This window comes from Scyliorhinus canicula, chromosome 1, assembly GCF_902713615.1.
Source record: "Scyliorhinus canicula chromosome 1, sScyCan1.1, whole genome shotgun sequence".
Taxonomy (NCBI): domain Eukaryota; kingdom Metazoa; phylum Chordata; class Chondrichthyes; order Carcharhiniformes; family Scyliorhinidae; genus Scyliorhinus; species Scyliorhinus canicula.
The window spans coordinates 27,667,331-27,684,704 of record NC_052146.1 but is presented as its reverse complement, the minus strand read 5'-3'; the positions used below and the strand labels follow the sequence as shown (position 1 = coordinate 27,684,704).

The 17,374-nt window shown below is 50.7% G+C and overlaps 1 protein-coding gene across 5 annotated transcripts in view; it reads right to left on the bottom strand.

Moving 5' to 3' along the window:
• Nucleotides 1-17,374, bottom strand: part of LOC119953068 (transcriptional regulator ATRX homolog) — a 608,924-nt gene that overhangs the window by 193,446 nt on the left and 398,104 nt on the right. For all 5 annotated transcript variants that reach the window (XM_038776923.1, XM_038777098.1, XM_038777278.1 and 2 more), the window contains one exon: nucleotides 16,058-16,114. In XM_038776923.1, the coding sequence (XP_038632851.1) occupies nucleotides 16,058-16,114 (57 nt within the window). The remainder of the gene's footprint in view (nucleotides 1-16,057; nucleotides 16,115-17,374) is intronic.

Below are 17,374 nucleotides of genomic sequence, written 5' to 3'. Positions count from 1 at the left end.
GGGTGTTTAAAAATTATAAGCTCTTCGTCCTCCCCCGCCTCTGCGTGGCAGCACTCCTGGGGTTAGATTTCCAGTGCAACCTCCAGAGTTTAACATTCAAATTCGGCGGCCCTATGCCTCCCCTTACTGTCTGCAGCCTCGCGTCCCTCAAGGTCGACCCCCCATCCTTGTTTGCAAACCTCACCCCAGATTTCAAACCCGTCGCCACCGGGAGCAGACGGTACAGTGCCCAGGGCCGGACCTTCATCAGGTCCGAAGTCCAAAGGCTTCTAAAGGAGGGGGTTATCAAGGCTAGCAACAGCCCCTGGCGAGCACAAGTGCTGGTGGTTAAGACCGGGGAGAAAAATCGGATGGTCATAGACTATAGCAGACCATCAACAGATTTACGCAGCTGGACGCGTATCCTCTCCCACGTATCTCCGACTTGGTCAACAGGATCGCGCAGTACAAGGTTTTTTCCACGGTGGACCTTAAGTCCGCCTAACACCAGCTCCCCATCCGTGCGAGTGACCGAAAGTACACTGCGTTCGAAGTGGATGGGCGACTCTACCACTTTTTAAGGGTTCCTTGCGGTGTCACAAATGGGGTCTCGGTCTTCCAAAGGGAGATGGACCGAATGGTCGACCAATACGGTTTACAGGCAACCTTCCCGTATCTCCACAATGTCACCATCTGCGGCCACGACCAGCAGGACCATGACACCAACCTCCGCAAATTCCTCTGTACCGCAAAACTCCTTAATCTAACCTAAAATAAGGATAAGTGCGTGTTTAGCACCGACCGTCTAGCCATCCTCGGCTACGTAGTGCGTAACGGAGTGGTAAGCCCCGACCACGAACGCATGCGCTCCCTAATGGAGCTTCCCCTCCCCAACTCCCTCAAAGCCCTCGAGCGCTGTTTGGGCTTCTTTTCCTATTATGCCCAGTGAGTCCCGAATTACGCTGACAAAGCCCGCCCACTTATGCATTCCACCACTTTCCCCTGTCGATGAAGGCCCGCCAGGCCTTTAGCCGCATCAAAGCAGACATTGCAAAGGCCACGATGCGCGCTATTGACGAGTCCCTCCCCTTCCAAGTCGAGAGCGACGCGTCCGATGTAGCTCTGGCGGCCACCCTCAATCAAGCGGGCAGACCCATGGCCTTCATTTCTCGTACCGTCCACGCTTCTGAAATCCGCCACTCCTCGGTCGAAAAAGAAGCACAGGCCATAGTCGAAGCTGTGCGACGTTGGAGGCACTATCTGGCCGGCAGGAGGTTCACCCTCCTCAGACCAATGGTCAGTGGCCTTCATGTTCGATAATGCACAGAGGGGCAAGATAAAAAACGATAAGATCTTGCGGTGGAAGATCGAGTTGTCCACGTACAACTACGATATCTTGTATTGTCCGGGGAAGCTGAATGAGCCTCCCAATGCCCTGTCCCGCAGCACCTGTGCCAACGCGCAAGTGGACCGCCTTCGCACCCTCCACGTGGACCTCTGCCACCCGGAGGTCACGCGCTTTTTCCGTTTCATAAAGACCCGCAACCTGCCCTACTCCATCGAGGAGGTCAGGACAGTGACCAGGGAATGCCACATCTGCGCATAGTGCAAGCCGCACTTCTACCGCCCTGAACAAGTGCACCTTATAAAGGCTTCCCGTCCCTTTGAACGTCTCAGCATGGACTTCAAAGGTCCCCTCCCCTCCAACAACCGCAACACATACTTCCTCAACGTGATTGACGAGTACTCCCATTTCCCTTTCGCCATCCACTGCCCCGATATGACCACGACCACCATTACCAAAGCCCTACACACCACCTTCTCCCTGTTCGGTTACCCCGCATACATCCATAGCGATCAGGGGTCCTCATTTATGAGTGACGAGCTGCGTCAATTCCTGCTCAGCAGGGGCATCGCCTCCAGCAGGACGACCAGTTACAACCCCCGGGGTAACGGACAGGTCGAGAGGGAGAACGGTACGGTCTGGAAGACCGACCTGCTGGCCCTACAGTCCAGAAGTCTCCCACTGGCAAGAGGTCCTCCCAGACGCCCTCCATTCTATCCGTCGCTTCTCTGTACCGCCACGAACCAAACACCTCACGAACGTCTTGTTTTTCCCAGGAAGTCTTCCTCAGGGACCCCGCTCCCGACCTGGCTGGCTACCCCCGGGCCCATTCTGCTCCGGAAGCACGTGCGGGTGCACAAGTCGGACCCGTTGGTCGAAAGAGTCCAGCTACTACACGCAAACCCGCAATACGCGTATGTGGAGTATCCCGACGGCCGACAGGACACGGTCTCCGTTCGGGACCGGGCACCCACCGAATCTCGGCCACACCCCCCAGCATCAGCACCCACCCTCCAATCCCAACTGCCCCCAGCACCCCTTCCCCCGGCCCCACCGACGCCCCCACGGCCCAGCAGGCAGGAATCCCCTCCCCGGCTTGGCCCCTGCTAGCTCCGACCAGGGGTACGGACACAGGAACAAGACCATCGTTCCCGGAGTCACGGACGACCACTGCTCCGACGTCGCCGGCACCGCTGCGCAGATCAAGCAGGACATCGAAGGCGCCCACCCGACTGATTGAATCAATGTGATGTACTGGTGGACTTCTGCCTACAGATGGATTCTTGTGTTTCCTTGTGTGTTCCTTGCCTGTTCCTCCATTTTTTCCCCCACACGCTTATACACTGTACATAGTTACTGTTTTCTTTTACACACTAGTTGCAGGTCAGTGGGCAGCCATAGATACATCGGTACGACCTGTGGTGAATGTGATTCACACCGGATTATAACCTGTATATACATATGTCTATATTGTAAGTGCAGTTGCACAATCTGACCTCCAGGGGGAGTAGCTCTGGGAATGCTTGAGAGTTGTACGGGGCCTCTCCCTTGGCTCCGCCTAGGACTCCACCCCCGGGCGCTGCTGTATAAAGATCAGTGCCACAGGGTCAGCCGGCCAGTTAACCGAAGTTCAACGGCTAACAGGCTGGCTCTGTTGTAAGTATAATAAAACCGCTATTCTAATCCTACAAGCACGTGTCCGTAGAATTGTTGGTTCCAACAATTTAATATACTTAGGAAACAGTCAAAGAAATCATGGAAGCAGCCCTCAAGCCCAGACGCCGAGAACTCGACCCACAGGATGCAGAGGCTAAGGAAATTTTTTCCCACTGGCTGAGATGTTTTAAAGCCTACCTGGCAGAAGCCAGCACCGCCGGAACAACGGAGGAACAAAAACTCAGCCTACTGCACGCGAGGGTAAGCCACAGAATCTCCACACAGCTGAATCCGGCCGGTTCTTACGCCGCAGCGCTGGCAATACTGGACAAAATGTACGTTAGGCCCATTAACGAGGTTTATGCACGCCACGTGTTTATGACTCACCGTCAGTGGCCTACAGAAACGCTTGCTGAATTTGTAAGGGAATTGAACAACCTTTCCAATGACTGTAATTATCAAGCCGTTACCGCGGCTGAGCATAGGGAGCTTGCTGTGCGGGATGTTTTCGTAGCGGGCCTCAGGTCTAACTATGTGCGACAAAGACTGCTAGAAAAGGGGGCCCAGGACTTAGACACTACTGTGGAGGCTGCTACCACTATGGAAGTTTCCTTCCGCAGCCTCACCTCGTTTCCCGCGGACCCCGCAACCCCATCGTAGACCCCCGACCAACAGTCCCCCCAGGCCTGTGCCGCACGGCCCGTCAGCTACCGCGCTGCCAAAGCCAGTTACTCTGCTGCCCCAGCCAGCTACTCAGCTGCTCCAGCCAGCTACTCAGCTGCCCCAGCCTGCCATTTCTGTGGCCAAAACCAGCACCCGCGGCAGCACTGCCCAGCCCGATCCGCGACCTGCAGCAGCTGCAGGAGAAAGGCCACTATGCCAGAGTGTGCCTCGCGAAAAGGGCCCCAGTTTTTAACTCCCCTGCAGAGAGAAAAAGTTGCTCCCAACACCAGCAGGCCCACGGGGCCCGAAACGCAGCGGCCTACGCCCCGACTCCGCCCCCTCCCGCCACGTGCGATCCATGGGGTCCACCATCTTGGCAAACCCCCACCATGCGGCCGGCCACTTGCGACTCATGGGGGCCGCCAGCTTCCTAGCTGCTCACCACGTGCGATCCACGGGCCCCATCTGCATCGGCATGCTCAGAAAGCTCATCTGACGAATACGACTTCCTAGGGCACTCACCACGCGGCCCGCAACTCAACGCGGTCACCCTGGATCAATCCTGCCCCAAGCACCGACGAAGTTCGATGGCGGAGGTCCAGATCAACGGGTACAGCACGCCATGCCTCTTTGACTCCGGGAGCACCGAGAGCTTTATACATCCAGAACTGGTAAGATGCTGTTCGCTTTCTATCTTTCCGGTGAGCCTAACTATTGCCCTCGCTTCGGGCTCCCACTCAGTCTAAATCCAAGGACGCACCGTCGCGACGCTCACAATTCGAGGCGCTAGTTATTCTAAATTTAAACTTTACGTCCTGCCCGACCTCTGCAGGCCACTCTTATTAGGCCTAGATTTCCAGTGCAACCTCAAGAGCCTCACCCTCAGCTTCGGCGGGCCCCTGCCCCCACTCACTGTCTGCAGCCTCGCCACGCTGCGCATCTCCCCCCCTCCTCTCTTTGCCAATCTCACTCCAGATTGCAAGCCAGTAGCCACTCGCAGCAGGCGATACAGCCTACAAGATAGGGTCTTTATCCGTTCGGAGGTCCGACGGCTGCTCAGTGAGGGGATCATAGAGGCCAGTAATAGGCCCCTCGCGCCCCCGATTCCCGCAAGCTCACCCCACCGGTTCCACGCGCCAGAACCATCCCGCCCCCAGCGCCCCCCAGTCTCCGGTCGAGCCAGAGGTGTATAAAGTTCGGACGAGACCCGCCCCGGAGTCGCATCGTATTCCAGCTCTCAACACCCACCCAGCCACTGCAAGAGGCTGCAACCCTGGTGTTCCGCAGATCGAAAAGAACAATTCGTCCACCGGACAGACTAACTCTGTGTGCCACCACCCTCGCTGGACTCGATTTTTTTCACAGGGGGTGAATGTGGTGAATGTGATTCACACCGGATTATAACCTGTATATACATATGTCTATTTTGTAAGTGCAGTTGCACTATCTGACCTCCAGGGGGAGTAGCTCTGGGAATGCTTGAGAGTTGTACGGAGCTTCTCCCTTGGCTCCGCCCAGGACTCCTCCCCTGGGAGCTGCTGTATAAAGATCAGTGCCACACGATCAGCCGGCCAGTTCACCGAAAGTTCAATGGCTAACAGGCTGGCTCTGTTGTAAGTATATTAAAACCGCTATTCTAATCCTACAAGTACATGTCCGTAGAATTGTTGGTTCCAACACGACCTAAACATCTCTAGTCATACTACCAGCCTCACGTACCCACGGGAAACGCCCCCCCCATGTTTGCGTTCTCTCCCCCCCCCCGCTTCTTTTTCAACAAGGGGTGACTGTGGTAGTATGACTAGGGATATTACGGTACCTTGGAACCGAGCTGCTATTGGTGCAGAAGACTCGCTGCCCATTGGCCCAAGCAAGTCATGTGTCTCTGAGCCGATTGGCTGAGAGGTAGGTAGCTCCGCCTACGAGGTGGCGTACAAGAACCCGTACTGTCCGGCAGCCGGCCTTTCTTCTGTATATCTGCTGCCGGGCACATATCTTGTGCATTAAAGCCTGTCGTTTGGATCTCATCCTCGTCTCGTGTCCAATTGTTCATAGTTCATAGAATTTACAGTGCAGAAGGAGGCCATTCGGCCCATCAAGTCTGCACCGGCTCCTGGAAAAAGCACCCTACCCAAGGTTAACACCTCCACCCTATCCCCATAACCCAGTAACCCCACCCAACACTAAGGCAATTTTGAACACTAAGGGCAATTTATCATGTCCAATCCACCTAACTTGCACATTTTTGGACTGTGGGAGGAAACCGGAGCACCCGGAGGAAACCCAAGCACACACGGGGAGGATGTGCAGACTCCACACAGACAGTGACCCAAGCCGGAATCGAACCTGGGACCCTGGAGCTGTGAAGCGATTGTGCTATCCAAAATGCTACCGTGCTGCCCAAATGGCTCCGAGAGGTCGATCTGGCACATGGGGGCTGATGAGGAAGCCTCAGGCGAATAAGCCACCAAGGGTGATGGTGGTGAGGCTGCACCGGTTCTCAGATAAAAAGATCTTGCAATGGGCTAGGCACACGGGGACATGTACCTGAGAGGATAACAAGTGCCGGGTATACCAGGACCTGGGTACAGAACTGGCCAAGAGGACAGCTGGATTCAACCAGGTCAAGGCTGCCCTCTTTAAGAAGGGGGTGAAGTTCGGGATGCTGTACCCACAAAGGCCACAAGTATTATTTTGGAACACAGGCAGAGGCAAAGGAGTTTTTGGGAGACAATGAACTGGCAGGAGAGGGAGAACATTGAACTTTGGAGGAAATGTGGGGTAGAGTTGGTTCTCCCTGCCTTTTTTGGTGACTTGCTTTGTGTTATTTTTTGGGAGATGGTTAGGGGAAAACCTCTCGGCTGTTTATATTTTTTGTGGGGTTCTTTGGTGGGAGGCCGGAGGACCGTGGTGCGTGGGTGCACCTTTGTTTTCTTTTCTTCTCATTTTTATTGTTGTTTGCACAATGGAAGTGTGCGAGCGGGGGGGGGGGGGGGTGGGGGGGGAGATCAGCGGAGGGGAGGGTGTTTGACACCAAAGGCAGTGGCTGGGTGAGCTAGTTCATGGGAGGGCAGTGGGAGGTAGCAGGTGGTCAGAGGGGGATGGGATTGTTGTTTTGTTGAGGGGAGACTGCTGGCAGGGGTGGGGCTGTTAATGTGCAATAAGGAGGGTGTTGGTGAAGGTGGTCATCCGAGGGCAGGCCTGGAGGGTCGGGGGACAGGGGCAGGGGCAGGCACGTAGGGTTATAGTTGATCGTCATGGGAGGGGGTGGGGTACACCCCGACCAGGCTGGTCACATGAAATGTGAGAGGGCTGAACAGGCAAGTCAAGCGGTCACGCGTGTTTGCCTACCTGAGGAGCTTGAAGGCGGATGTGGCATTTTTACAGGAAACGCATTTGAAGATTTCATTCAGGATTGGATATGAAGTCGCAGGGGGTGGTGGTGCTGATAAGCAAGTGGGTAGCGATTGAGCTGAGGAACTTAGTGCTAGGGGCTTGGATGGGGCAGAGTTTGTAAGGAGAATCCAGGAGGGCTTCTTAAAACAATATGTAGATAGTCCAACGAGGGAAGGGTCTGTAATGGATCTGGTGTTTGGGAATGAGCCCGGCCAGGTGGTAGAAGTTTCAGTAGGGGAGCATTTCGGGAACAGTGACCATAATTCAGTAAGTTTTAAAGTGCTGGTGGACAAGGATAAGTGTGGTCCTTGGGTGAATGTGCTAAATTGGGGGAAGGCTAATTATAACAATATTAGGCCGGAATTGAAGCACCTAGATCGGGGGCGGAAGTTTGAGGGTAAATCAACATCCGACATGTGGGAGGTTTTCAAATGTCAGTTGAAAGGAATTCAGGACCGACATGTTCCTGTGAGGAAGAAGGACAAATATGGCAAATTTCAGGAACCTTAGATAACGAGAGATATTGTAGGCCTTGTCAGAAAGAAAAAGGAGGCATTTGTCAGGGCTAGAAGGCTGGGAACAGACGAAGCCTGTGTGGAATATAAGGAAAGTAGGAAGGAACTTAACAAAGGAGCCAAGAGGGGTCACAAAAAGTAATTGGCAAATAGGGTGAAGGAAAATTACACATATATTAAAAGCAAGAGGGTAGCCAGGGAAAGGGTTGGCCCAGTGAACTACAGGGGAGGGAATCTATGTGTGGAGCCAGAGGAAATGGGCAAGGTACCAAATGAATACTTTGCACCAGTATTCACCAAAGAGAAGGATTTGGTGGATGTTGAGTCTGGAGAAGGGTGGGTAGATAGCCTGGGTCACATTGAGATCCAAAAAGGCGAGGTGTTGGGTGTCTTGAAAAATATTAAGGTGGATAAGTCCCCAAGGCCTGATGGGATCTACCCCAGAACACGGAAGGAGACTATTGAGGAAATTGCTGAGGCCTTAACAGAAATCTTTGGATCCTCACTGTCTTCAGGTGATGTCCCGGGGGACTGGAGAATAGCCAACGTTATTCCTTTGTTTAAGAAGGGTACCAAGGATAATCCAGGGAACTACAGGCCGGTGAGCCTTACGTCAGTAGTAGGGAAATTACTGGAGAGAATTCTTCGAGACAGGATCTACTCCCATTTGGAAGCAAGTGAATGTATTAGCGAGAGGCAGTACGGTTTTGTGAAGGGGAGGTCGTGTCTCACTAATTTGATCAAGTTTTTCGAGGAAGTCACAAAGATGATTGATGCAGGGTAGCGCACCGGATGTTAGAACATAGAACATACAGTGCAGAAAGAGGCCATTCGGCCCATCGAGTCTGCACCGACCCACTTAAGCCCTCACTTCCACCCTATCCCTGTAACCCAATAACCCCTCCTAACCTTTTTGGTCACTAAGGGCAATTTATCATGGCCAATCCACCTAACCTGAACGTCTTTGGACTGTGGGAGGAAACCGGAGCACCCGGAGGAAACCCACGCAGACATGGGGAGAACGTGCAGACTTCGCACAGACAGTGACCCAGCGGGGAATCGAACCTGGGACCCTGGCGCTGTGAAGCCACAGTGCTATCCACTTGTGCTACCGCCTGCTGCTGCTATCTGTTTTTCTGTTCTGAGCTAGTTTACTCTCATAATCTATCTTATTTTTCTTTCTAGCTTTTTTCGTGGCTTTCTAAAGATTTCCCAATCCTCTAGTTTCCCACTAACCTTTGCCACCTTTTATGCATTTTCTTTCAATATGATACCCTCCTTTGTTTCCTTAGATATCCATGGCTGATTATCCCTCTTCTTTTCACTGGTATATACTTTTGCTGAACACTGTGAAAAATCGCTTTAAAAGTCCTCCGCTGTAATTTGCTTTTATTTAAAAGTCCTCCGCTGTTCCTCAATTATCTTACCACAAAGTCTTTGTTCCCAGCCTGCCTTAGACATCTCCTCCCTCATCCCATTTTAGTCTCCTTTGTTTCAGCATTGGTATTGTATTTTACCTTCTCACCCTCCATCTGTTTTTTAATTTCAACCATACTGTGATTTCTCCTTCTGAAAGGATCCCTATCTATGAGATAATTAATTATTCCTATCTCATTACATAGGACCAGATCTAGGATAGCTTGCTCCCTCATAGGTTCTATGACATACTTTCTGAGAAAACTCACGGATACATTTTATGAACTTGTCCTCAAGGCTCCCTTGACCGACATGGTTTGACCAATCGACCTGTAGATTAAAATCCCCCATGATAATTGCCCTACCATTTTTACATACATCAGTTATTTCTTTGTTTATTGCCTGCCAAACTGTGATGTTATGATTTGGTGGCCTATAGACAACGCCTATCAGCAACCTTTTCTCCTTACTATTTCTAATTTCCACCCAAATGGATTCAACCTATTTCTTCAGTTCAGGAAAGGACAGCACCTGCTTCTTGACATAATCCCGTACATGTAAGTACTGGAACCAATATTTTTATGAAGGCATTTGTAGATATACATTAAACACAACCAAAACCAAAAATAGAGCAAATAGGTAATCTCATAACAAATAACACCCCTTGCCCCACCCTTCCTGCCGTTCTCCTCCACCCATCCCACCTCCCCCATTTTACCCCCTATAACTCCCCCCTACTATGATGGATTTAAGCATTACGGATCTGATGATACTATCTTACAAACCTAAGATTCAGGTTAAGCCACCACAAGAGGGAAACCTGTTTCTCTCCTGAGACTCAGGATAGCTCTCACTGAGGGAGAGTGCCTTCCCGGGTCTCAAACAGTTAAATAAGATACTTAATTGATACAAAAAATAGTGCCTGAGGCAAACATTGGTTCTTCAGAGGATGAGAAGGGGGAATTAATAAAGGAAAATGAGGAAATGGCCGAGGCATTGAACAGGTATTTTGTGTCAGTCTTCACAGTGCAAGACACAAATAGCATGCTAATAATTGATGGCAAGGAGGCTATGGCAGGTGAGGACCTAAAAACAATCATTATTACTCAGAGGTCGTGTTGGGCAAGCTAATGGGGCTAAAGATAAACAAGTCTCCTGGTCCTGAGGGAATACATCCCAGGGTACTAAAAGAGATTGTGGGGGAAATAACAAATACTCTCGTAATAGTTTCCCAAAATTCGCTGGGCTCTGGGGCATTTCTGGCAGATTGGAAAACAGAAAATGTGATGCCACTGTTCAAAAAAGAAGGTACACAAAAGGCGGGTAACTATAGGCCTGTTAGCTTAACTTTTGTAGTGGGGAAAATGCTTGACTCTATCGTGGAAGAAGAAATAACGAGACATCTGGATAGACATAGTCCACACAGTGCAGAAGGAGGTCATTCGGCCCATCGAGTCTGCACCGACACACTTAAGCCCTCACTTCCACCCTATCCCCCTAATTTAATCACCTTTTTGGACACTCAGGGAAATTTAGCATGGCCAATCCACCTAACCCGCATGTCCTTGAATTGTGGGAGGAAACCGGAGCACCCAGAGGAAACCCATGTGGACACGGGGAGACGCCGCACAGACAGTGACCCAAGCCGGAAATCCTGCCGCTGTGAAGCCACAGTACTAGCCACTTGTGCTACCGTGCTGCCCATAGGAATTGTCGCATTGGGCAGATGCAGCATAGGTTCATGAAAGGCAGGCCATGTTTAACTAATTTACCAGAATTCTTTGAGGACATTACAAGCGCAGTGGACAACAGAGAACCAGTGGATGTGGTGTATCTGGATTTTGAGAAGGCATTCGACAAGGTGCTGCATAAAAGGCTGCTGCATCAGATAAAAGTGCACGGCATGACGGATAATGTGTTAGCATGGATAGAGGATTGGTTAACTGACAGAAAGCAGAGTGGGGATAAAGTGTAATTTGTCAAAGTTCACAGATGACATTAATATGAGTGGTAGTGTAAAATGTGCAGAGGACTGTGAAAGTCTGCAGAGGGATATTGATGGTTTAAGTGGGCAAGGGTCTGGCAGATGAAGTTCAATGTTGGTAAAAATTAGGTCATCCATTTTGATAGGAATAACAGCACAATAGACTATTATTTAAATGGTAAAAAAATTGCAGCATGTTGCTGTGCAGAGGGACCTGGGTGTCCTTGTGCATGAATCACAAAAAAGTTGGTTTGCAGGTGCAGCAAGTAATTAAGAAGGCAAATGGAATTTTGTCCTTCATTGCTAGAGGGATGGTGACTAAAAACAGGGAGGTAATGTTGCAGCTGTATAGAGTGCTGCTGAGGCGACACCTGGTGTACTGTGTGCAGTTTTTGTCTCCCTTACTTGAGAAATGTATGTTACTGGCGCTGGAAGGGGCGCAGAGGAGATTCAGTAGGTTGATTCCGGAGTTGAGAGGATTGGCTTGTGAGACTGAGTAGACTGGGACTATACTCACTGGAATTTAAAAGAATGAAGGGTATGTTGTAGAAACATATAAAATTATGAAGGGAATAGTTAAAATAGAAGCAGGGAGGTTGTTTCCACTGACAGGTGAAACTAGAATAGGGGACATTAGCTTCAAAATAAGAGGTAGCAGATTTAGGACTGCATTGACGAGGAACTTCCTCACCCAAAGGATAAATCTGTGGAATTCCCCGCCAAGTAAAGCAGTTGAGGCTATTTTGTTGAATGTTTTCAAGGCAAAGATAAATAGATTTTTGAACAATAAAGGAATTAAAGGTGATGGTGAAGCGGGGTGGGTAAGTGAGCTGAGTCCACAAAAAGCAGGCTCAAAGAGCCAGGTAATCTACTCCTGCTCCTAGTTCTTATGTTCTTATGGCTCTATGTTTCTAGTTATTCTGGATTCACATTCAAAATGGCTAGACGTCCACAGGATGTTGCTCACTACATTGATGATGACGATTGAAAAAACTGCAACTCTCGTTTGGTACATATGAGGCGGCTCCGAGGTGGCCTCTGTAGGGCTGCGCCATGGCCGGCGCGGGGAAGAATACCCCTGCGCACGCGCAGGAACATGCCGGCGGTTCTCCGCATGCACAGGACCACGGCAGCCCTTCGGCGCCGGTTGATGTGGCGTCAACCCGTCCGGCGCCGGTCTAACCCCCAGAAGTGCGGAGGATTCCGCAACTTCTGGGTGGCCCGACGCTGGAGTGGTTCGCGCCTCTTTTGGAGCCGGCGTCGGGCCATCGCGCCAGGTGCGGGAGAATCCTGCCCATGGTATCCCGGAGGTGTAGGTCACCGACAACAGCCCTTTTACCAGTGAAGAGTTTGCTACAGTAAAGGAGGCCATTCAACCCATCAAGGCTGCACCGACTCTCCGAAAGAGCACCCTATCTTGGCCCAATCTCCCATCCCATCCCAGTAACCCCACTTAACCTTTTGGACACAAAGGGATAATTTAGCATGACCAATCCACCTAACCTGTACATCGTTGTACGGTGGGAAGAAATCAAAGCATCCGGAGGAACCACGCTGACACGGGGAGAATGTACAAACTCCAAGGCCGGAATTGAACCCGGATCTCTGGCGCTGTGAGACAGCAGTACTAACCTCTGTGCCACCGTGCCACTTCGAAAGGGCTGGCCGAAAGGCAGTACAAACGTTTAAAAGAGGCTTGAAGAAGCAGACCTTGAGGTCTCTCGACACAAATGTACAAGCCCATAAGATCATAAGGCTTAAGTGGGGTGCTCTTTCCAAGGGCCGGTGCAGACCCGATGGGTCGAATGGCCTCCTTCTGCACTGTAAATTCTATGATTCTATGAAGACTTTGGAGCAGCATTAGGCTATTTGGCCCATCAACTCTGCTCTGCCAGTCAATTATGGCTGGTATATTTTCATCCCTATTCTCCTGCATTCTCTCCATAACTCCTGATCCCCTTATTAATCAAGAACCTATCTATTTCTGTCTTAAAGGCACTCAGTGAGTTTGCTACCGTACTATCCCAAATGCTGTAACCGGAGTAGAGCTGGCAGAGTTTTTAATGGGCCGAAGACTCTGGACCCGCCTCAGTCTCGCGCTCCCAGATATTGGCGGGAAGGTATGCTGCAGGCAGAGCAGCAGGAAGTTGCCCAGAGAGGAAGACGGAGACCAGGCAGTTCAGAACAAGTGAACAAGTTTACATTCAGAACTTCAGAGACGGTGTCAAGTGGGTCCCAGGAATGTTAGGTCACCAGACAAGGACCCGTTTCATGCCAGGTTTGAGCACAGGGCTGAGTGATGAAGAAGCACATAGACTACCTCAACAGCAGGAGACCAGTGCTACACAAAACTCCTCCAGAGGTACCAGTTTCAAATCAGACAGCCAGTGAGTCCATGGACATTGCCCACAGGGGCCCCAATGCAGAGATAGGGGAGGTTGAGTACTTGGACCCCGATATGGAGACCCAGGCATCGGAGGTTTATGACTGGCCCTTGGAAAGAGCACGTCATTTAAGCCTACATTTCCACAAAGCCCGTAACCGAGGAACCACACCGAACCTTTTTGGACACTAAGGAAATTTAGCATGACCAATCCACCTAACCTGCACATCTTTGGACAGTGGGAGAAAAACGGAGCACCTGGAGGAAACCCACGCAGACACGGGGAGAGCGTGCAGACTCTGCACAGTGACCAAGCCGGGAATCGAACCTGGGACCCTGGAGCTGAGAAGCACCATGCTACCCACTGATGTGCCGACACAGCCTCAGCCCTGAGTGATTTGACACAGACCCTGGAAGGGTGGGAAAGGGAGGTGGGGAGTTGGTAAGGTAGCAATGACGGAACAGGGTATGTCCTAAGTGAGTATGAAGGCCTTCCTGGCCCTCCGGGCTTACTGGAACCTCGCCACTGCCGCCTTTCCTGCAACCTCTGGCTGGTCCGCATGTTCCTCCCTGGGCTCGTCCTCAAGCCCCTGCTGCTCCGGTATCGCCTCCCCTTCCTCGTCCTCATCCTCCCCTCTCCTCGGAAGTGGCCACATGTTCCTCATCACCAATCTCCAGCTCGTTGCCATGCTCCTGTGTGAGGTTGTGGAGGGCACAGAAGATCACTACAAAGCAGGAGGCCCTCCAAGGGGTGTACTGGAGTGCACCACCGGAGCGGTCGAGGCATCGGAACCGTATCTTGAGGAGTCCGATTCCCGCTCAATCATAGCCCGGGTGGCTCCATGTGCCTCGTTGTACCAGGTCTCCGCTTTGGTCCCCGGTCTCTGTACTGGCGTCATTACCCAGGTCCTCAGTGGGTACCCTTTATCCCCCTCGAACCAGCCAGCCCATCGAAGGGAATGGGGGATGACTGACAGCCCAGGATGTAGGTGTATTCAGCACCCCCTGGGAGGCGTGCACACACGTGTATGATCTTCGGTGGTGGTCGCACACAAGTTGTATGTCAGAGGGTGGGAACCCTTTCTGTTAATGTAGGGCACTCCCATATGGCCCGATGAGCGCAGTGGCAACATACTCGCCATCCTATTACCCCCTGGTCCAGCGTCGTCTGCACACCCTGGGCTGTCGCGGGACTCCCCCCTCTGTGTCCCGCCCTGGCCTGATGGGTGGCCGGGTCCTCAGGATGTGGGCAGGATCCAGCACATGGTCCACCTCCTCAAGCATCTGCAGATGCTGCTGCTGCCATGTCTCTGGCGTCTGGCCGGACAGCCTGGCAGCAGCACCACAAGGGCAAGTTCTGGGTCCAAAATCCCTGCCATAGAGTTCAATATCTGTCAGGCATTGGGAGAGAGCATTACACTGACAAACAGCAGCGGCTGCTACCCCGGAACCCTCCATTTCCCCATTGATCCGGAGTGCCCTGCTTCTTGGGGCTGGTTTAGCACAGGGCTAAATTGCTGGCTTTGAAAGCAGACCAAAGCAGATCAGCAGCACGGTTCAATTCCTGTACCAGCCTCCCCGAACAGGCGGTGGAATGCGGCGACTAGGGGCTTTTCACAGTAGTTTCATTTGAAGCCGACTTGTGACAATCAGTGATTTTCATTTCATTTCATTTTTTCACAGACCCGGCCACAGCAGACCCCCCTCACCGGACCCCAGATCCTGTACCCCAGATACACGTTCATAACATCACCTGGACCAGGTGTTGGTCCCCTCCCCCGGCACTCACACACCCTCCGGCCGTGGACATGTCCCTGGAACAGTGTCCCATCTGCTGGGTTTTCAGATGTTCGCTGCTGCATGTGTGGTGTTGCTTCCCACAGTGTTCAGGCACAGTGCACAGGTATCATGGTCTGATTAGGTTGCTAGGCAATGACTCCCACATGCTGCATGGCCCGCCCACCCACTGGAATTCACGTTGGTTGTGTGAAGTGCTTACTTAACTACGATTGCCAATTCCGTATTAGCAATAGCCTTTAGCCGCTGGCCAGAGGCCTTTGCAATCAGTGGGGGTTATGGGTGGCCGCTGGGGAAGACAGGCAGGGGCAAGGGTTGCCCCTGGAACGGGTACTTACGATCCACGCATGCATGGTACCCCTCCCCAGTGCCAAACCCCCCACCCTTCCATGGTGGCCCACCCCCAGCTGAGGGTCCACCACGCCCCTCCGAGCACTGGGGTGGCAAGCCCAGCGTCCCCATGCTCTTTGCCTGTGAGCAAAGATGGCTACTCACCTTCTCGGCTCCACATAGAAGCCTTTCCGCCAGGTTCATGTTTTTCAAAACGAGTACTAATCGATGGTCATTTGCTGGGGAAGCCAATGAATGATGGGAGGGTGTTGGATGTGGGGTGGCTCCTGTCAATTGTATGGCGATAATTGGTTTCTTGCCATGCTAGATCCCGATTTCGCCTACGGAAGCAGGCCGGTTGCATTCCAAACTGTTTAGCGTCTGGCGCGGTTCTTGTTTTCGGCCTCTCCCACTCTTCACCGGCCTCGTTTCGCTTGAGGGAAAGCGCAACGAGGCCGGAGAATTGCGGCCATTGTTTCAGAGCCCAATATAAATGCCACAAGAGCAGAGGTAATATGTAAACAAAAAGAATGAGTTTGAAACCTGGCATAGGTACACAAAATCATCTTTTAGCAAAGAATAAGTAAGCTTACCTGAAAAAGACACTTCAGTTTGTGTGCTTAGACTGCACGTCATAGGCTTGTGTTTAGCTGAAATAAAAAAATTATCACTATTTAGATATAACTGAAGAGATACATTCTTGCAACAGTAATAGGAAAATATAGAATATTAACTTTTCCAGTCTAAATCCCTACTCTAGAGGTTCAATCAGTGTGCCTCGAAAAAGATATCTGCAGTTGGAATACTGTTGCCTTTAAAAACGGCATTGGGTCAAATTTTGATTGAGCAGGCTATCACATGGTGTACTGTGATACTTAGACCTACAATTATATATTTAGGTATGAACATATTTTCACACAAAGTATTAAGTGTGAGCTGATGGAGTTACAACAAGGGCAGTAGGGTATTTAAAACCTTAGTAGAAAATGGGACAGTGAATCTCCTATCCAGTCAAATAATAGTCAGATCAATAAACAGTGGAAAAACTGAGAAGGATAAATTTGAAAGGATGTGTTCAAAACAGCTGACTGAAGGAGTCAGAATCCACACTTGTACTTATTCATTTTATGAAGGGAGTTTGATTTTCAGTCGCTTACAATTATCTGTGTTAAAAGGGCACTTATGTGGATAATTATTTGACTTAAATTTCTGTGTTGAGTTTCAGTGTTATGATTTGAGACAAGGGCCAGTAACTTGTTTATAAAGACATAAAATTTAAGTTACAAAGACCAAAGCCATAAGATTCCATAGTTTTTAACAAACAGAAGATATTTTACCATACAAGAGTCAAATTTGGTGAAGCAAACAGTCACTACTATTTGTCTTATACTCTAACATGCACAATTAATAAGGTAATCAAGAATTAGGAGACAAATTGTGGTCTCGCACACCACAAACTGCACAGTAAGGGCAGACAGCCAGTTTATTAAGGCACAAAAGGTGAAACAATGGGTGCAGATGTCTGAGGGGAATGATTTTGATTGTAGGGAAAGAGCAGAGTAGGAATACAATGTACTTAAGTAACATAGGGCGGTGTATAGAAATAGCTGTTAGAACTGTAGAAGTGGGGATATAAGAAAACAATTAGTACCTAATATACGAAAAAGCCTGGTCACGCGGTGTTATTGAGATAGCATAACATCAAGGGAAGAAAAATATATCCATGGCAGTGTAGCCACAGAAGCTGGCCACTTCCCGACATAAAATGAACATTGAGTTGCATGCAGGGAAAATTGGACAATGACAGAGAGGCAAGCAGTTGCAGAACCTCTCTGTGGATTCTGTCTGTGAAGAAACCAGACAGCATAGAAACTACAAAACTGTGCATATTAATTGAGCGATTCCCGGTG